Here is a 21084-nt window from a genome sequence, read left to right on the forward strand (position 1 = left end):
ATGGATCTCCATTTGACAGATGGGACAACTGAGGCTCAGAAAGGAGATAGCCCCTTCCCAAGCCCACACAGGTAGAAGTGGGGAGCCAGATACCAGCTCTGCAGGTCCAGAGGCAGCGCTCCTCGCCCAAGCTCTTCAAACTACACCAGGCTGCCTCGCGTTTCAGGGTACCGCACTGCAGGTGGAACTACCTGGAAACCAGGGTGCAAAGGCACCTGGGAAATGTAGTTCCCTTTGATACAGAGCAAAGCAAAGTGCAGGTAGGATCTGAGAGCAAGCAGGCTAATAACCCTCATAGAGCCTGAGCAAGTGACTGACTTTCTGAGCTCAGTGTGTTATCTCAGCTCCAATCCTTTGGCCACCTGATGCGAAGAGCCGATTCACTGGAAAAGACCCTGCTGCTGGGAAAGACCACTGAGCAGTTTGAGGGGCTCAGCATGTGACAGGAACCACATGTACCACTCTGCAGCCTGGCAGCCTTTGTGGGATGAGTCCAGACAGGACCTACAACAGAACAGATGGCCCCATCTGGCCTGAGGGAGGAAGTTCTCTGCTGACCTCAGGAAGATCAGCTGAGCCTTAAGCCTCGCCCCACCCCCCACCCAGTCATGTGACATCTCAAAAGGGGAAAGAGGGTATGACTCATCAGCTCTCTGGGCTGGAGTAGGGCCAGGTGAAGAAAGGGGCTCCCTCCGACAGCAGGAGTGACTGAGGTTAGACCACTAGAAGGACTTCCTGGTAGCCGGAAGTGTGGGCGAAGGTAGCAAAGGACAGGAGGCCCTTTGACTAAATGCAGAAGTGGCCTGGGAGACTTTTTTCCTCCCTGCTGGGGAAGAGGGGGGGCAACCCTCAGTTCCCCTCCTCCCTCCACCCGAACCTCAGAGCTGGGCTGGCATCTCGCCCATATGCAAATCAGCACCCAGACACTTCCCCCTTGCTTGCAGGTCCCCCACCATCACAGCCCTGCCCCAGGCAAAGAAAGGGCTGGAAAGGTCGGCCAGTTCATCACCCTCTTTCGGGTAACTGGTGTGCAGCGATAGAGGTCCCTTGGGGTGCTGGAGTTGGGGGCGACGGGATGTAGGGGACATGAAGCAGGAGAGTCAGAAGCCAAAGCCGAGCCCACAAACAAGCAGAAACCCGCTCCCCCACCCCCACCCCAGCCCCAGGGAGCCGACCGGAAACAGGAAATGCCTGTTACCAGGGCTTGCTCGGGGGAGACCGAGAAAGGGCGGCCCCGCCGCATTCAGCCCGTGCAGCCCCTTAATCTTGAGCTCGCAAGACTTCTTCCTGCAGACCAGAGAGGGTGGGCGTGCTGTGCATCCTTTTCGAAGCCTGCAAGCAGAGGTGCTGAGTATAAACGCCTCTTCCTGGCATTCAAAACCCTCCCTGCTCCAGCCCATCTCTCTCCCCATCCCCTCCCCTCCCACTCTAGCACGCATTCAACAATCTCACTACCAGTACAGGGGATCAGACAGACAGGGTTTGACTCTCAGCCAAGCCAACTGCAACCTGAAGGACCTTGAATGGGTCACTGCACCTCCCCGGTTCCTCTGTTTCCTCATCCTCACCATGGAAATAAAAATACCAGTCGAATCTCCACTCTATCCCCTACCCAACAGTCAGGGCCACACTTTCATTCAGCAAGCATGTGTTGAATGCCTGCTGTATGCCAAATCCTGGGACTGGGCGGTGGCTAAGACAGAACCTTGTCCCTACAGAGCTTACAGTCTAGTAGTGAGACAGACACCAAGCAGTTGTCATTGTTTAGCCGCTCAGTCTTGACCGATTCTTTGCGACCCCGTGGACTGTAACCCGCCAGGCTCCTCTGCCCATGGGATTTCCCAGGCAAGAATACTGGAGTGGATTGCCACTCCCTTCTCCAGGGTCTCTTCCCCGACTCAGGAATCGAATCCGCATCTCCTATGGCTCCCACGTTGGCAGGCAGATTCTTTAGCCCTGCGCCACGTGGGAAACCCCACTACTTGTGTAAAAAGTATTATAAACCTATTACAGTACAGCACTATGTAACAAATTGTGTTAGTTTTGGGTACCTGGTCTAACTTTGTTGCCCTTATGAAAAAGTTAGATTTACAGAGAATGGGGACTTTCATTCGTATGTAGGGGACTTACTGTAAACATTATTTTAGAGTGTGAGGTGGGAGAAAAGTGTTCCAGGCAAAGGGAATAGCATGAAAGGGGTCTCTGATCATTTAGCCACTCATTCACTGATTAGGGAAATATTTATTGAGCAACTATTATGTTCCAAACACTGGTTTAAATGCCAAGGATACAGTTGTGGAAAAAAAAAGATTTACATCCCTGCCTCCATGAGGCTGACATTCTGGCAGGAGACAGACAACAAATGTGTTACATGAGTGTGTATATAGCTTGTGTGTGTGTGTGTGTGCGTGCGCCCTCAGTCATGTCCTACTCTTTGCAACCCCATGAACTGTAGCCTGCCAGGCTCCTCTGTCCATGGGGATTCTCCAGGCAAGAATACTAGAATGGGTTGCCACTCCCTTCTCCAGGGGATTGTCCCGACCCAGGGATCGAACCCATGTCTCTTGTGTTTCCAGCATTGGCAGGTGGATTCTTCACCACTGCACGACCTGGGGAATTCATATAGCTTATTGCTGCTGCTGCTAAGTCGCTTCAGTCGTGTCCAACTCTGTGCGACCCCATAGACGGAAGCCCACCAGGCTCCCCCATCCCTGGGATTCTCCAGGCAAGAACACTGGAGTGAGTTGCCATTTCCTTCTCCAATGCATGAAAGTGAAAAGTGAAAGTGAAGTCACTCAGTTGGGTCCGACTCTTCGCGACCCCATGGACTCTAGCCCACCAGGCTCCTCCATCCATGGGATTTTCCAGGCAAGAGTACTGGAGTGGGGTGCCATGCTTATTAGGAGGTGGTAAATATTAAGTGAGAAAAGTAAGTAGGATAACTGGATGGGGCATGCCAGGAAGGGGTGCCATTCTAAATGAAGGGGCCAGAGAAGGCTCACTGAGAGAGTGACATTTGAATAAAGACTTGTAGGAGGACTTCCCTGGTGGTCCAGTGTTTAAGAACGCACTTGCCAATGTAGGGGACACGGGTTTGATCCCCGGTCCGGGAGAATCCCACATGCCTCGGGGCAACCGCAACTACTGAGCCTGCGTGCCTAGAGCCCGCACTCTGCAACACGAGAAGCCACCGCAGTGAGAAACCCGCGCACCACAAAGAAGAGTAGCCCCTGCCTGCTGCAACTAGAGAACGCCAGCGCACAGCAACAAAGACCCAGAGCGGCCGAAAAAGAAGAAGAAGTATTTAAATTAAAAAAAATAAAGAGAGAGACTTGAAGGAGGGAATAATCTGGTTAGGTGTCTGGAAGAAAACCCTTCCAGACAGAGGGAACAGCTAGTGCAAAGACCCTAAGACTGGACCCTGCCTGGTGCTTTGAAGGAAGAGCTTGGAGACCAGAGTGGCTGGAGCAGAGTGAGAAAGGGGGAGTGGGAGGGAGTGAGCCACGGGTGGTATCCGATGCTGATTTACCAAAACTGGGGCCATGTGAGGGAAACGGGGCAAGTGTTGCCATGGGAGCATCCCACCATCCTGCCGTTATCTCCCAGAGTCCCTGTGAGGGAAGCACAAATTATTTTTTTTTAACATTTTTAAAAAGATTGTTTTGATATAGACCATTTTTAAGTCTTTATTGAATCTGTTACAACACTGCTTCAGGTTTATGTCTTGATTTCTCAGCCATGAGGCATGTGGGATCTTAGTTCTCTGACCAGGGATCAAACCCCCACCGCCTGCATTAGAAGGTGAAGCCTTAACCACTGGACCACCAGGGAAGTCCCAAGTACAAATGACTGATGTCTTTTGAAGCATTTTCTCCAACTCTCCCCTGGTCCCCTGCTCAATCACAGCTAAGATTGACGGCAACAGCCCCACCTCTCTTGGGATGCTCAGATGCTGCAAACATCTGGGGGTCACTCTGGGTCCCCCAAGCAAATAACCACAAGACAGCCACCCCCAGGGAGAAGTTCTGGAAACTCCATCCTTTGAGGAGTCATGAAAGCACTGTGGGTGTTCTTCCTCGGTGAGAGGGAACTTGGAGGAAGCTGACGATGTAATCACAGAGGCAGATCTCTGATGGGTTATCTGAAGGAAGACGATTAGCTGGAGACATGTGATAAGGAGAGTCCTAAGAAACAAGATCTGGGTTTGATCTAAGAGTGAACAAGAGTCCAAAAGCAGTAGAGCCATTATAGCTTAGGAGGGCCCTGCCACTGGAAAGAAAATCATTGCTTATCTTTGATTCTCAGGCAAAGAGCAAGAAGAGGAGCTTTCTTTAACTAAGACACTGTTGCTGTTCAGTTGCTAAGTCATGTCTCTTTTGTGACCCCCCCATGGACTGTAGTAAACCAGGCTCCTCTGCCCTCCACTATCTCCCAGAGTTTGCTCAAGTTCATGTCCATTGAGTTGGAGATGTTATCTAACCATCTCATCCTCTGCCACCCCTTTCTCCTTTTGCCTTCAACCTTCCCCAGCATCAGGGTCTTTTCCAGTGAGTCAGCTCTTTGCATCAGGTGGCCAAAGGATTGGAGCTGAGATAACACTCTGAGCACAAAGAGGCAGTCACTTGAGGGTAATTAGCCTGCCTGCTCTCAGATCCTACCTGTCCTTCCTTTGCTTGGCTCTGTGTCAAAGGGAACTGCATTTCCCAGGTGCCTTTGCACCCTTCCTCCCAGCTAGTTCTAACCAATGGGAGGCCCAGGCAGGAGAACAGAGGGTGGAAGGAAGAGAGAAGCCAGGGTATTTCTCCTTCTCTTGTTCTGCCTCTCCAGCAGCAAATACACCTCCTCCATGGCCTCAGCTCCCTGAAGACAGCTTTAGCCTGAAGGTCTAGCTCCTGTTAAATGGTTCTGACCCCAGGGTCCTGGTCCTACTACCTCCTTCTATTTTTTTCTCCAGTCTATGACTACTCTCTGGCTTACCTTAGTAGTGGGCACCCCTGGTGGCTCAGACAGTAAAAGAAGCTACCTGTAATGCAGGAAACCTGGATCGGGAAGATCCCCTGGAGAAAGAAACATCTACCTACTCCAGTATTTTTGCCTGGAGAATCCCATGGAAAGAGGAGCCAGGCGGGCTACAGTCCATGGGGTTGCAAGAGTCGGATACGACTCAGCGAAATTATTAATAACTGTGCTTTCCAAAGATGGCAACAAAAATACCACCATCCAGGATGCTCTTCTGCAGTGTGACTTGTCAAATCCCCCTCTAGAGGTGGAGTTTGTTTCCCCACCCCTTGAAACTAGGCTGGTCTCAGCTACTTGCTTGTCACTGAGAACACAGCCAAGTGGCACCATATGATTCCTAATTAGGTCAGAAGAAACCTTCCAGCTTCTGCCTTGGTTTCTTAAGAAACACTTGCCGTCTCTCCACACTCCTCCGTGAAAGCCCAGTCACCATATTGTGAGGAAACCCAAGTCACATAGAGAGACCACATGCCAGTTTTCCAGGCAAGAGCTCCAGCTGAGCAGAGCTTCAAGTCACCCTAGCCTAGGCACTCCCACAAGAGAGTGAAGAAAGCTCCAGGTGCTTCCAGCCCCCGAATATTCAAGGTTTCTCCTCCCAGAGCTAAAAAACCATCATCACCATGCCCCATCTGAACCCCAGACTCACTAAATCTGTCAGAAGGATAACATAGTTATTGACATACATCACTTAGTTTGGGCTGGTCTGTTTCCCAGTAACAGATAACTGAAACACGGAGGTGCCTAAGTCATAAGTACTTAGAACAACACTTGCAGGTAAGTAGGTGCTCAGTTAGTGAGACCTGTTTCTGTTGTTATTCATTATACTTTCTGAATCTAGTCCCATCCATTTCATTAAAATTATTGTTTTCAAAGTACCCAAACCTGGGGAGTTCCCTGGTAGTCCAGCGGTTAGGATTCTGTGCTCTCACTGCTCGTGGCCTAGGTTCAATCCTTGGTCAGGGAACTGAGATCCCACAAGCCACATGGTGCTGCCAAAATAAATCATTAATTAATTCATTTACAACAGGGTTTCAGTTTCCAAGGAAGATGGAAGGTTCTCCTGGAAAGAGGAATTTATGACTACCAGTCATTCACACTTTAGTGAGGATTAACAAACTATCAAAGTGACAGGTGATGGAGATTTACCAAAAAAAAAAAAAAAAATTCCAAGTACCAAGACCTGGATGTGGATACACTTTCCTCTTTAGGTCTCTTGACGTTGCATCCTTCTGGCCCCTGACACTACAACTCTATAAGGTAGGTACTATCCTTACCCCCAATTCAAAGGGGGGAAACCAAGTCACAGGTTCAGCAGCTCATCCAAGACTGCAAAGTCAAGACTGGCACCCAGACACCCAGGCAACCAGAGTCCATGGCCCTCAAACAGGGTTTCTAGGTCTTTGCAAAACTGATACTTGGGCAGCTATCTTGGGCATTCTTGCTATTGATCAGTTGCTAAATTGCGTCTGATTCTTTGTGACCCCATGGATTGCAGCATACCAGACTTTCCTGTCCTTCACTATCTCCCGGAGTTTCCTCAAATTCATGTCCATTGAGTCAGTGATGCTATCTAACCATCTCATCCTCTGCCACTCCCTTCTCCTTTTGCCCTCAATCTTTTCCAACATCATTGTCTTTCCCAATGAGGCTGCTCTTCGCATCAGGTGGCCAAAGTTTTAGAGCTTCAGCTTCAGCATCAGTCCTTCCAATGACTATTCAGGGTTGATTTCCTTTAGGATTGACTGATTGGATCTCCTTGCAATCCAAGGGCCTCTCAAGAGTCTTCTCCAGCACCACAATTCAAGAGCCTCAATTCTTCAGCACTCAGCCTTCTTCATGGTCCAGCTCTCACGTCCATACATGACCACTAGAAAAACCATAGTTTTGACTATACAGACCTTTGCCTTGGGCACAAGAGGACAAATAGCTACACCTCTGTTCTCTACCCACTCAACACAGAACCACACCACTCCCTCCAGTAGTGACAGTCCAAAACATCTCCAAGCATTGCCACATGTCCCCTGGTAGGACAGAGCTGCTTCCTCCCTACCCCCAGTTAAGAACAACCGCACTGTGACCCAGGTTCAATCCCTAGTCAGGACTGAAAAAAAAAAAAAAGGAACCACTGCACTAACCAGCACGCTGGGCTGCCTCCCAACTCCAGGGTCAGATGGCCCAATCAGAACTCCTCAAAAGCTATGTCTCCCCCAGCCTTCCCATCTCAGCAAATGATACCCCATTTGTGTGGGTCCCTAAGCTACAACCTTTGCCTGACATCATCTGGCCTCCTCCTTTCATTTATTTCCAGCCCTCTTCCATCCAATCTGTCAGCAAGTCTGATCAGCCCAACCCCCCCCAAAATGGGAGGCAGATGCATTGTCCCCAGCTCCTTGTCCAAGCCCCCATCACTGCTCCATGGAACCCCTCCATCAACTTCCTCCTCCCAGGTCCTTGCTGCCACCTCTTTTGCCTTTAGAGTCCGGTCACCATAGAGCAGCTTGCTTCTGCTAAGTCAGTTCAGTCGTGTCCGACTCTGTGCGACCCCATAGACAGCAGCCCACCAGGCTTCCCCGTCCCTGGGATTCTCCAGGCAAGAACACTGGAGTTGGTTGCCATTAGAGCAGCTTAAAACCCTCCAAAGATTTCCAATCCCATTTAAATTCCATACACAGTCCCAAAGCATTTTGCAGTGAAGTGCCTTCCTCCCAAACATCATTTTCCTCCACTCCCCCTTCACTGGCTCACCTTCTTCAGCCAGCAGATTCTTCATTCTCATCTGCCTGCCACAGGGCCATTGCACAGGCTTTCTCGTCCCTGCCCCCATGCTTCCTAGAGCTGGCTCCTCATTCTTCAGCTCTCTGCTTTCCTTGACCACCCCGCTCTGTTTGCTCTTCAGCATCCTGAACCTTGATTAATTCCGTCTGCAACACTGACTACTGTGTTTTATCGATTTGCAGGGCGTTGAAAGAAAGTCCCCAGATACATCCATATCAGGCCCTTGGCACCAGTGAACGTGATGTTATTTGGAAAAGAGGGCCCAGGATGGAGGGTAGTCTTTCCTGGTCGCTCAGTGGTAAAGAATCAGCCTGCCAGTGCAGGACACACAAATTCGAGCCCTGACCTGGCAAGATCCTACATGCCATAGAGCAATTAAGCCCATGCCCCACAACTACTTAAGCCTGTGCTATAGAGCCTGGAAGCTGCAACTACTGAGCCCACATGCTGCAACTGCTGAAGCCCATGACCCTAGAGCCCAGGCTCCACAACAAGAGAAGCCATTGCAATGAGGAGACTGTTTACCACAAGGAGAGAGCAGCCTCTGCTAGCCACAACTAGAGAAAAGCCCACGCAGCAACAAAGACCCAGCATAGCCAAAAAAAAAAGACCCTGTGCTTCCAATGCAGAGGGTGTGGATTCGATTTTTCTAAAAATGACTTTGCAAAACATCGTAAAGGATATCAAGGTGAGGAGATTATTCCAGATTATGAGATGCACAGACAGACAGACATAAAGGACACAGTCACGTGAAGATGGAGGCAGAGGCTGGAATAACACTGCCCCAAGCCAAGGAATGCCTGGAGCCAGTCGAAGCTGGAAGATGCAAATAAGGGATTCTGCCTTATAGCCTGGAGTTGGAGCAAGATGCTGCTGACGCCTTGCTTTCCAACCACTGCCCTCCAGAACTCTGAGACAATATAGCTGTTGTTTCAAGCCACCCAGTTTTTGCAACTTTGTTACAGCGGCCACAGAAAACAGAACACAGGCAGCCTTCTCTCCCATGAGGCCACGAACTCAGGAGAGCAGAGAGGAAATCTGTGGTGTTTCTTCCCATCACCCCAGTCATCAGCACAGTGCTGGCCGCCGGATAATAAAATAAAGGAATATCTAACTTGAAGAAGCTCTCAATCTCATCTTTACCCCAGCCAGTAATTAATTGTTCATTTCTCTTTAGATTCTGTACCACCCACCTCCCCCTACTCACCTCCCTCCCCCACCCACCTTCCGGACACAAGAAGCTCACTCCCTCCAAAACAGTGGTTCTCCCAGGGGCAATTCTGCCCACCAGGGTACATTTCGCAATGCCCAGGGACATTTTGTTGATCCCACCCTAGGGGGGAAGAGTGGGTGAAGGTCAGGGATGCTACCCAACTTCCTACAATGCATAGGCAGCTCCCAGGACAGAGAATGAAATGCCAATTTCAGCACTACTGATACTGAGAAACTCTGGACTCAGTTTAGCACTTGATACCAAGATAAACATCGATGGATCAACTGCCTCTTGACTTCTCCCTGCTTTTCTGGTAACCATCCCTCTATTTCCCCGGGATGAAACAGCCCTTCCCCCAGTCTAGTTCCTTTGGGTAGAGTTGACTCCCTCACCAATGCCAGGAATGGGCGTGTGATCTGGCCTGATCAATCAGACCAGGCATTCTCCCAGCAATGGGTTCAGGATTGGACATATCACCCCCTCCCCCAAATGATCATGTCCAATGAAAGAGAGAGCTGGGGTTTAGGAGCCATTAAATCGACCCTCTCATTTTCCACTGGACACAGAATTGTGGGAATAAAAATTTGGAATATCTGGACACTCATATCTACCTCCATGAGGGCAAAGAATGACTAAGATGGAGGAAAACACTTAAAAGAAAACAGAGTTAAGAGATGGAGGGCAATGGGTAGAGAGAGGAGGGTTTCTGAGACATTGTCAAGACCCTGGATCCAGCTGGACATATAGGCCTTCTCTCCCAAGCTTTTCAGTTATGTGAGGTAATAAATATTATTTTTTGACTAAGCCAGTTTCAGTTGGGTTTTCTGTCACAAGATCTAAAACTCTTGCTCGAAACTTCTGCAGATTAAGCTCACAATTTCCTCAAACCTTAAACTTCTCCAACTGAACATCCCTTATTTCTTCAAGAACACAGTTCCCCCAAGGGACCTGACTTTCATGTTCCTCTTAAAGTCCAGGTCTCAGAACACCATCCTTGATATCAGAGGAGGACAGTCCATCTCTGCAATGTAGTCAGATTGTTAGAATGTAATATAGTGAGATTGTTAGAAACCTAAATATGCCCATCCAACATACCCCCGGGTCCTCCCCACTTCCTGACACCGTTAGTTTTAGTAAGAGAGAAACAGAACTCCTTTTGGCCCCTGAAATATACCCGGACTTCCCACAGTCAGTTGGCATGTCACCTCCTCCAGGAAGCCTACCCTGATTGTTTCTGGGACTTCCCTTCTCTCTGCTCCCACAATGCCCTGGGTGCCACCCACCCATCACTGAGTGTGTTACTCTGTCATAGCTGCCTACTTCCTCATCTGTTTCCATGAGCTGCAATATGGTCTGTGTCTCATTCATTGTGGGACTCTCCATCACCCAGTGAGTGGAACGAACTAGTACAAAGAAATGCCTGTGAGGTGGGTGGCAGCCTCATCACCATTATTATTTTTGTTATCATTGCTATCATCATCGGCTTCATTTGCCCCATTTTACGGACAAGAAAACCAAACGTGAGAAAGCCGAGGCAACTGCTTGAAGTCACATAGCCTGGAACTAGTAAAGCCAGGATGATCTCAGGTAATTCATTCTCAATCACCGGTTACCAACTACCACTACCTAGTCATAAGCACTCAACAAATACCTACTCAATCAGAGATGGATCAGCAAACTCTGTAAAGAGGCAGACAGTAGTTTGGGTTTTTTTTGGCTTTGCAGGTCATAGAGTCTTTGTCGTAGGTCACAGAGAGAGAGCAGTCACAAACAATGTGACAAGTGGGCAAGACTTTGTATCAGTTAAACTCTGCTTACAAAAAGAGGCAGAGGGCTGATGGTTTCTAGGGTGCTGACCCCGTATTGAATGACTGAATGAATGAATATCTGATCAATGTTTTATTGAGCGGGGCTTCCCTGGTCGCTCAGAATCCGCCTGAGCAATGGTAAAGAATCCACCTGCCAATGTGGGAGATGAGAATTCAATCCCTGGATCAGGAAGATCCCCTGGAGAAGGAAATGGCAACCCACTCCAGTATTCTTTGCTTGGGAAATCCCAGGGGCAGAGAAGCCTGGCAGGTTATATCATCCATGGGGTCATAAATCAGTTGGACATGATTCAGCAACTAAACACCAACAACAATTTTATTAAGCACCTACTATGCGCTGAGTGCTGTCCTAAGAACTAAGGACACAATTGTGAACCAAACAGACAAAAAGCTTTCCCCTGATATTCCAATGGGGGAAGCAGATAATAACCAAATAAGCCAAAAAACTGTGGTAGGTCTGGGGCTTCCCTGGTGGTCCAATGGTTAAGAATCTGCCTTCTAACACAGGGGTCACAAGTGTGATCCCTCGTCCAGGAAGATCCTACATGCCGCAGGGCAACTAATTCACTGCCCCACAACTACTGAGCCCACGGTGCCCTGGGTTAGCCAGGGCACCACAACGCATGCCGCAACTAAGACTCGATACAGCCAAATAAGTAAATAATTTTTTTAAGTTAAAAAAAAAAATCAGTGGTAAGTCAGCAAGTGCTAAGTACTACTTTGTTGTTGTTTAGTCACTAAGTCATGTCCACCTCTTTTGTAACTGCAAGGACCATAACCCGCCAGGCTCTTCTGTCCATAGGATTTTCCAGGCGAGAATACTGGAGTGGGTTGCCATTTCCTCCCCCAGGGGATTTTCCCAACCCAGGGATCGAGCTTGCATTCCTGCATTGGCAGGCAGATTCTTCTCCCACTGAGCCACTTGGGAAGACCCACTAAGTATTACAGAGGAAAAGTTAGAAAGGGAAGAGAATGGAAGGTGTTGTGGTGGGGTGGGGGTGGGGGTGGGGGCAGACAGGGCAGGGGATGCAATTTCATATAAAGAAAGCAGCAGAAATCTCTCTGATAAGAAACCTTCAGGAGATAAGAGAACAATCAGGGTATGTATCTGAGGGGAAGAGTGATTTGTGAAGAAAGACAGCAAGTGCAAAGGCCCTGGGGCTGAATTGTACCTGGTGGGTTCTAAGAACAGTGAGGGGGCCCATGTGGCTGCAGTAGGGTGAGGGAGGAGATGAGAGCTGAGAGGCAGGCAGACACCAAATGCCGAGGCTATTATGGATCATGCTGAAGATTTTGCCTCTTGCTCCAAGGGGATCCATGCATGGGAGGGCTGAGAGCAAGGGAAGGGCTAGGGGTTTCCAGCATCCTCCCTGAAGTCCTGAAGGGTGATGTTTCCCGGTACTGGGCCCAGAGAGGAAGTCAGTGAACAGAATAGAATGGAATGGGAAAGAAGGCACGGCACGAAATATGACTCTCTCAAGCTTCCATCCCCATCAGCCCTAATGGGCGTGTTTAAATGAGGTCTTCCACCCAACCCAAGCCAACCCACTGGGCTGAGATTTCCTTGTACCCAGGCCCCACTCTGTCCCCAGATGAATCCTTCCCCATGGCTCTGGTCCATGTCCTCCTCCTTCCTCATCTCACAGAGGTTTCCTCAAAGCCAGCCCCCTCCAAAGCTACATCACTAAAGTCAGCTAGGCATTACCTAGGGGTCCTCTTGTCACTGCCTTCTCCATATGCACCCAACCCACTTCCTTGTCCTTCCTGGCACAGAGCTAAACTACATTCCTGGCCTGTCTTGCAGTTGGATGGGACCACATAACCAAGTTCTGGCCAGCAGAATAAGGATGGAGGTGATGGTGCCACTTCTGGGTCTGGTCCATGCAAACCCCCCAGGGTTTCCCTCCTCATCACTCCCTCCTTTGCCTTCTGACTCCAAGGGCTTCAGGGAGGGTGGGGCCATGAGGCAGAAGGAGCCCAGGTCCTGTAGGGACTTTGTAAAAAATGGCTGGGCTTTCCTGGTACCTCAGTGGTAAAGAATCCACCTGCCAATACAGAAGACATGGGTTCGATCTCCAGTCCAAGAAGATCCCATATGCCTTGAAGCAGCTAAGTTGGTACACCACAACTACTGAGCCTGTGTTCTAGAGCCTGAGAACCACAACTACTGAGCGTGCGAGCCCCAGAGCTTGAGTTCTGCGGCAACAGAGGCCACAGCAATGAGGAGCCCTCGCGCCACAAGAGAGTGGCCCCTGCTCACCGAAACTAGAGAAAAAGCCCGCGCAGAAACTAAGACCCAGTACAGCCTAAAAATAAATAAAGAAATAAAAGAAATATATACATATATATAAAGAAGGAATATTTTCTTAATCCCCCAGTTGACCCAAACCAGATTGTGATATAAGCCAGAAGGAAATTCTTTAAATTCACTGAAGAAATACAGTTCACTACAGCAACTAACATTTTGCACCCTGACCTATACCACATCCTACAGGCAAGCTCAGACCCACTGAAATCAAATTAGCAAAAAGAATGACTCCCATTAATTTACATGCTATCAATCATATGTCAATCACTGTGATAAAAATTTAGCCTACATTATCATGCTGAACCTTCACACAACCCTGAGATATCAATGCTGTCCACACCCTCATTTTGTAGATACGGCTCAGATAGATTAAGTCATTTTTTTCTCCAAGATCACAAGGCTACTAAGTACCTGACTTGAAATTCCGAACAGCTCAATATATAAAGAGTTCCTAAAAATCAATTTTAAAAAAGGGGGCAATAGTCCTAGAAGGGAAAAACATGGGCAAATGATATGAACAAATATTCATTTGCAGAAAGAAAATAAAAATAACTCTTATAAGAAAAGATGCTCAGTCTCAGACTAAGAGAAATGTAAACTGAGTCATAATGAGCTTCATTTATCACCCAAGTTGGCAAGACTCCAAAAGCTTAACAACTGTTGGCAAGGCAATGAAGAAACCAGCATTCTCACTGTTAGAGGTAATGTAATTGGAACAATGCATATAGGAACAATCCCATACAGAGAACAATTTGGCAAGATCTACCAAAAACACAGACTCACCTGCTTTGAGCCAAGAAACCCTTCTGAGAATTGATCCCATGGATATACTTGCTCATGTATCTGGCTGCAATAACAGCATTTATATATAACTAGATACTTTTCTATGTTCTTTATAGTAACTCATTTATCCTTCACAACAATACTTTCACATAAGGACTTATTATCTCCATTTTAGAGATGAGGAAACAGAAGCACAGAGAGGTTAAGTAACATGCCCAAGGTCACACAGTAGAGGAGCTGAAAAACAGTTCATGGACAAGGTTACTGATCACAGAAAGTGTGTCAGAACAAAAGCCTGGTTCAATACAAGTGCCCAGCAATAGGAGTGTTGGTGAAATAAACCATTTCCCAGCTGGGCCATGGAATTGAGTTTAGAGTAAGTTAACAGTAAAGATTCTAAGAGAGAGAGTAGGGGTTCTGAGGGACTTCCCTGGTGGTCCAGTGGTTAAGAGTCCATGCAGGGGGCATGGATTCGGTCCCTGATTGGGGAAGTTCCACATGCCAACACAGGGCAGCCAAAAAGGAAAGGAAAAAAAAAAAGAGTAAGGATCCTAGGGCCAGGCTGCCTAGGTTCAAATCTGTGACTTTGTCACTTTCAAGCTGGTTACCCTGGGGCTAGGGACTTAACTTGTGTGTCTCAGTTTTCCCAGATGCAGCGTGCAGATTAAGTCACTGTGTAAAAAGTGTTTAAACCAACGATCAGCTCACTTTTTCTACAAACATCTAGATAATAAATGTCTTCAGCACCATAGGCCAGATACTGTCTTCGTCAGTTACTCAAATTTAGAATTGTAACTGGAAATTGGCCATAGATAATATGTAAACAAATGGGCATGGGTGTGTGCTAATAAAACTTTATTTATAAAACATGCTGTGGTCCAGATTCAGCCCTCTTGTTGTAGTTTGCCAGGCCCTAGTTTGGAAGAATGCCTGGCATGTGGTTAGCCCAATAGAAGTAGTTTGTTTAGTAAATGGACAATCTAGAATATCCTGCAGTCAATTTTTTATACATGATCTTAGCCAAAAGGCCGAGAAATGATGCTGCAGTCATTTTTTTTTAAAGAATGGGAACACTGTATGAACTGATTTGGAAAGACAACCAAGGTAATGATTAAAGTAATGAAAGCAGGGTATAAAGATAGTATGTTCTGTCTTTCACAGAAAGAAAGGAGTGTAGTTAATAAGAACCTAAATTTCTATGTGCATAAGAAAATTCTGTAAGGATATATAGTCAGCTTAAAAAAAGTAGTCACTTATGGGGGAAAGCAGGAACTGGGTATCTGAGGAAGATGGCCAAAGGTTATATTTTTCTCTGCACACCTTTTACGTGTTTTGAACTTTGAACGATACACACATATTATTTAACTAAAGAATCAAATATTTTAAAGATTCTATCAGGCTCTCTGTCCCCCAGCACAGGGTTTCTCAAAGTCAGCCATGTTGACAGTGGGTGCATGTGTGTTCAGGCTTGTCCGACTCTTTGAGACCCCATGGGCTGTAGCCTGCCAGGCTCCCACGTCCATGGAGTTTTCCAGGCAAGAATTCTGGAGTAGGTTGCCATTTCCTCCTCCAGGGGATCTTCCCAACCCAGGGATGGAACCCACATCTCCTGTACTGGCAGGCGGATTCTTTACCACTGCTGCTGCTGTTGCTGCTGCTGCTAAGTCGCTTCAGTCGTGTCCGACTCTGTGTGACCCCAGGACGGCAGCCCACCAGGCTCCCCCGTCCCTGGGATTCTCCAGGCAAGAACACTGGAGTGGGTTGCCATTTCCTTCTCCAATGCAGGAAATTGAAAAGTGAAAGTGAAGTCGCTCAGCCGTGTCCGCCTCCTAGCGACCCCATGGACTGTAGCCCACCAGGCCCCTCTGTCCATGGGATTTTCCAGGCAAGAGTACTGGAGTGGGTTGCCATTGCCTTCTCCGTTTACCACTGCACCACCTAGGAATCCCACTGTTGACACTGGGGCTGGATAATTCTCTGTTGTATGTGAAATTGTCAGACGTTGCGCAGCATCCACAGTCTCTATCCACTGGATAACAGTAGCAGAAGTGACAACCCAGACTGACACTGCCGAAGGTCCCCTGCTGGGGGAGCAAAACCACCCCAGTTGAGAACCACTGCCCTAACCCAAACTCCTACAAGCTATGCTATGTTACCAACCCTCCCATTTTCCCTCATCTTTCCTAAGAAGACTTTTTAGCGAGAGTTTATCGCAGATTTGATCCCTGGGTCGGGAAGACCCCCTGGAGGAGGGCATGGCAACCCGCTCCAGTATTCTTTCCTGGAGAATCCCATGGACAGAGGAGCCTGGCGGGTTACAGTCCATGGGGTCACAAAGAGTCGGACCCAACTGAAGCGACTGAGCACAGCACAGCACATCAGGTGTCGACACTATGCCGAGCGGTATTGAAATGTTAAAACAGTCCTCCCCTCAAAGGTGCCATTTTTAGCCACAGTTCACAGATGGGGAAACTGAGGTTCAGAGAGGTGAAACCAGGAAGTGGTGCAGCCGGGATCTGAGCCCAGATCTGGCGCCTCCGAGCCGCCACCACCACCACCACCTCCAGCATAAGCCCACCCCTCCTGTTCTAACCCTCCCACCCTCTCCCTTCCCTGCCTCTACTGATGGTGCCAGGGTTTATTGGCTGGGGATGAAAGCACAGAGAGGTTAAGCAACATGCCTAAGGTCACAGAGTGGAGGAACTGAAAACAAGATTCATCATCTTGGCTCCAGTGACCACCCCCATTCCCAGTATAATAAGCTCCCCAGTCCTGGTGGGATCTTTCCCACAATGACGGTCACATTCATCTCTTCCTCTCCACTTCCTCAGCTTTAAAGTTTCACATCTGCCACCCAGAATTTGGGCTCCCAGAGACAGCAAAGAGTGTCCGGTCACCCCTGTGGCCATCTGTAATGACTTCGTCCTCTCTCTGGGTCTCAGACCTCAGAGAGACCATCCAGCGCGGAGACCCACTTCAATCTGACCTCACCCATGAACTATGCCCACACAGCCAGCTCATTCACTGCCCCGCAGCACAACTATGTGGCCACTGACCTGCTCCTACCTTGGGGCCTTTGCCAGGAGCTCTGTTTCCTTAGATTCACCCAGCTCTTCCCTCACTTTGCCCAGGTCTCTACTCAAACGTCACCTCGTCAGGGAAGCCTCCCAGACCTCATATGCGAAAGTGCAGCCTCACACTCCTAAGCCCCCCTTTTTCCAGACCACCCACCACTCCGGACAACATATATGTTGCTTTATTTGCCCACTGTCAGTGTCTCCCATTAGAACATCAGCTTTTTGACAACAGGGTGTTTTTTTGGAGGGGCGGGGAGTACTTTACTTATTTATCTTTGATCGTGCTGCACGGCATGTGGGATCTTAGTTCCCTGACCAGGGATCGAACTCATGTCCCCTGCAGTAGAAATGTGGAGTTTTAACCACTGGACCACCAGGGAAGTCCCGACAACACGGGTTTGTGTGCGTCTTTGTCCCACTGTCTCAGCACCATGGATGAATGAATGAACGAATATGCTCTTTCCACTCTACCCAGGAAAGAGTGGAGCCAAAGCAGAGGAGCTCTCAAGAGGAAATGAGAGAAACGGAGAAGCATTCTAATTCCAGACTCCACACCTTTATTTACGGCATTGTGTGTCCCCCACCCCATCCCACCCTCATCAGGAGCCCTCCCTTTTCTCTTTGCCCTTCCACACCTCACTGGCAGTTCTTAGCCCTGGCTTAAATCTGTTGACAGACAGGGACTTGCAAACTTAGAGGCTGTTCTTGGGGCACCTCCCTTTGGTTTAAAATGACTACCTTTTAGCTTCCCATGCATGGCCCCACTGTGAACAGGGCAAAGGATTGTGCTTTGAAAGGAGATAAAATGCACAGGGCAGCAAGGCCCAGAGCTCCCAGATAGGGAGGATCATGGAACACCCTTGCCCAATGCAGGGTCTGACACAGCTAGGCACCAGGGTCAGAGCAATAAGAAAACTCCTACTCACTCTTCAAAACCCAGCACAAATGTCCCCTCTTGCATTAAGCCCAACTCCCCCAGGCAATCTTTTGCCTTTGCTCCAGGGCCCTCAGCCCAGAATTTTTGTTTCCCTCTGTCTCAGTCCTGACAACACAGGGCTAGGGAATGTCTGTCTTCCCCAGTCTGGGAACTCCTCGAGGGCCAGACGGAGACCTGGGTCCTCAGCATTGACCAGCACAGAAAATCAGGATTCATTAGTCCCTGCAGCTGCCCTCTTAGAGGTTAATGCCACACCCCACTGCCTTTTATCAGAAACCAGCTATAGGGAAGATGCAGGCAAGGATGGAAGTTCATCCTTAGGTCTAACCACTTTCCCATTAGCAGCTATCGAAGCCACACTGGGTCTCAGGTCAGAGGCCTGACTGATCCTAGGGCTACTTCCTTCTGTGTGCAAACACATGTAGGCATAATTGTGTCCTGTGGCCACAACAGCTGGCCGGGGTGGGAGGATCTCTGGGGTTCCCTCATTCTTTCAGGAAGCCTGCCTGTGCTCAGGGAGGGTGAGCCACCCATCTCTCCCACGCGTGGGCCTGTCACCAGGAAACACCCCCAAGGACCCTTCCCTGATCACTTACTGCTCCTCCCCCCATCTGCACGTGGCATCTCAACCCAGAAAAGAGGCAGTGCCCCAGGCCGCCCTCCCCATCTATCCCCAAAAAGGGCCCCCCACCACCAGCCCACTGCACCTCCAGACAAGGCTTTCATCCTGGGGTGGGACCTGAAGGCTGGATGGCTAGTGTCCCCTCAGACCCCTAGGGCAGGCAGAGTGCCCCCAACCACCACCCATCAGCAGAAATTACTTTTCATCCAGCGCTCAAGAGGCCAGGGGGAACCAGAGAAGGTACAACAGAGAGAGAATCCAGTCCAGTGGCCTCCCCCACCCAACCGCATTCAAATAGGGATTTGAATATATTTCCTGAGCCGGGGAGGTTGAAGTCAAATCCACCACCCCCTGAACCCTGGGGCCCTTGCAGAAATCCCTACAGAGAAAAAGCAGCTATTTCTAGGTTCCCCCAAACCCCAAGAACCCAGTCTCAGGGCTCTTTGGGACTGGGTCCTGCCTCAATGTACCTCTTGGGATGGACAGAGCTAGGAAGACCAGAGTCCCAGACCCACAGTCCCCCCACCCTCCCCATGCTGCCCCAGGCCCCGGCAGGAAGCCAAGGGGAAGATGTGAGGGGAAGGAAGGGGCCCAGGGCCCAGGAGGAGGCGACGCATGTGGGGGAAGGAATAGGAGGAGGCCCTTCCCCCATAGCCAGAATCTTCGTGGGTGGCGGGGTCAAGGGAGTCCAAAATCTCAGGTGCCCTATCGGCCACCCAGGAGATTCATAGGGCCCCCTGCAGACCCCTAGCACGTCCCTTTTGGGGTCTAAATCTCCAGCGGAGTCAGCCTGAGGTTTTGGACTTGGGTTAACCCCAAGTTTGCCAGTTTTCAGCCTAGACGTGGGAACCCATTCCTGTTAACCTTGAGGGGGCCACCCCTGAATCTTCAATGTTAGGACCCCCACATATCCCCCATGCCAGGCCCAGAGTTGGGGCCAACCTCCTCTCTTCACTGCTGGCCCAGAGGTGCAGTGCATCAACCTCCTGGGTACCAGCCTGGGGCGCCTCCCGCCACCCACCCTCCGGCAGGCCTGCCTGTGGCCCATCTCACCTGGGACATCTGGGGACGCAGGTTGACTTCCCGCAGGTTGATGGCATGGGGCAGCAGGTTGTTGAGCAGCTGGCACAGAAGGACGCCATCCCGGAGGGCCTGCGCCAGCTCGCACACTTGGGCTCCATCCCAGGTCACACGGTGGCTGGGCGGTAGCACCCGGCACTGGATGAGCCAGTGGGTGCACTGGCGCCACAGCTCCATGGCCGCTGCCTTCCCAGGCCGGTCCGCACACCCTCGCAGCCTCCTCCACCCGCCCGACCGCCCGCCTGCGTGCCTGCCTGCCTGCCTCTGCTAGCCAGCTACCACTTCCTCTTTTTTGCCTGTAACTGTCGCCCTGAGAAGGGGTGGAGGAGGAGGAGCCGTGGGGTGGGGGCGGGGGGGGGGGGAGCACCTGGCCAGACCCAGCCCAGTCCCCTTTCAAGCAGGACCTGGCCTCTCTTTCGCCCACCAGCTAACACCAGGGCATCTGGGCGTGGGGACAGCGTAATTAGGCGGAGTCCCACTGCCTTCCTCTGCATGCAACCCAAGAGCAGGACCACCTCAGGAACACACTCAAAATCCACCCTCTTCTCACCTCTCCCTCCTTCACCTCCTTGCTTGGCCAACCCTGCTCCTTGCTAACCTGGACCAGTCTCCTCCACCTCATCCCCAGGCTCCCGTTCTCACCCACCACAGTCTGTAACCCCTCCATCAGAGGGCGCCTGTGAACACCCCAGTCAAGCCACTGAGTCTCACAGCCCGCCTCGTTGGGTGTAAAAGTCCTGCCTGTACACCACAAGGTTCTTCCCTTATCCCTTCCACTCTCTCCTTCATTTGCTCTCTTCCAGTCAAACAGGGCCTCTTCAATGTTCCCCGAACCCACAAGGTCACCCCAAAATCTAGAGTCCTAGGACTCACCCTAGAGTCCTGCCACAGGGCCTTTGCACATGCTGGTCCTCTGCCTTAGCTCCATGGCCAGCTCCCTCATTTTCTGCAAACCTTAGCTCCAGGCCACCTTCTCATGAAGTCTTCCCAAACCTCTCCATTTCAAATCACAGTCTTTATTCCCCACCCCATCATACCCTGTCCCACTCCCCCCTCCCCCACATTAAGCCCTGATTACCAGTATTCTTGCCTGGAGAATTCACAGACAGAGGCTCCTGGTGGGCTACAGTCCATGGATTACAAAGAGCTGGACACGATTGAGTGACTTTCACTTTTCACAACACTACTATCCCAGAAACCTGATATTTTATTACGCTTACTTTTTTCATTGTGTATTTGGAAATTTGTGTCTATGTTAAAACCACTATCCCCAGTACCTGGCACATACATATATGTTCCACAAGTATTTGTTGAATGAATGAATAAATAGTTAAAAGCTCTACTGGCTCTATCTTTGACATTTATCCCATGGCTCTGGCCACCATCATCTTATAGACTTCCATAATGTCATTCATTCATTTAGCAAATATTTGCAATCCCA

The 21084-nt window shown here is 49.7% G+C and overlaps 1 protein-coding gene across 5 annotated transcripts in view; it reads right to left on the minus strand.

Annotated features, from left to right (window-relative positions):
* Positions 1–20217, minus strand: part of VAV1 (vav guanine nucleotide exchange factor 1) — a 63889-nt gene extending 43672 nt beyond the window's left edge. The window contains exon 1 of one of the 5 annotated variants that reach the window (XM_059888402.1): positions 19617–20217. In XM_059888402.1, coding sequence (XP_059744385.1) covers positions 19617–19820 — 204 coding nt within the window. In that variant the 5' untranslated portion in view covers positions 19821–20217. 5 annotated transcript variants of the gene reach the window in all.
* Positions 20218–21084: the final 867 nt, after the last annotated feature.

This window comes from Bos taurus, chromosome 7 (assembly GCF_002263795.3).
Source record: "Bos taurus isolate L1 Dominette 01449 registration number 42190680 breed Hereford chromosome 7, ARS-UCD2.0, whole genome shotgun sequence".
NCBI classification, from domain to species: Eukaryota; Metazoa; Chordata; class Mammalia; order Artiodactyla; family Bovidae; genus Bos; species Bos taurus.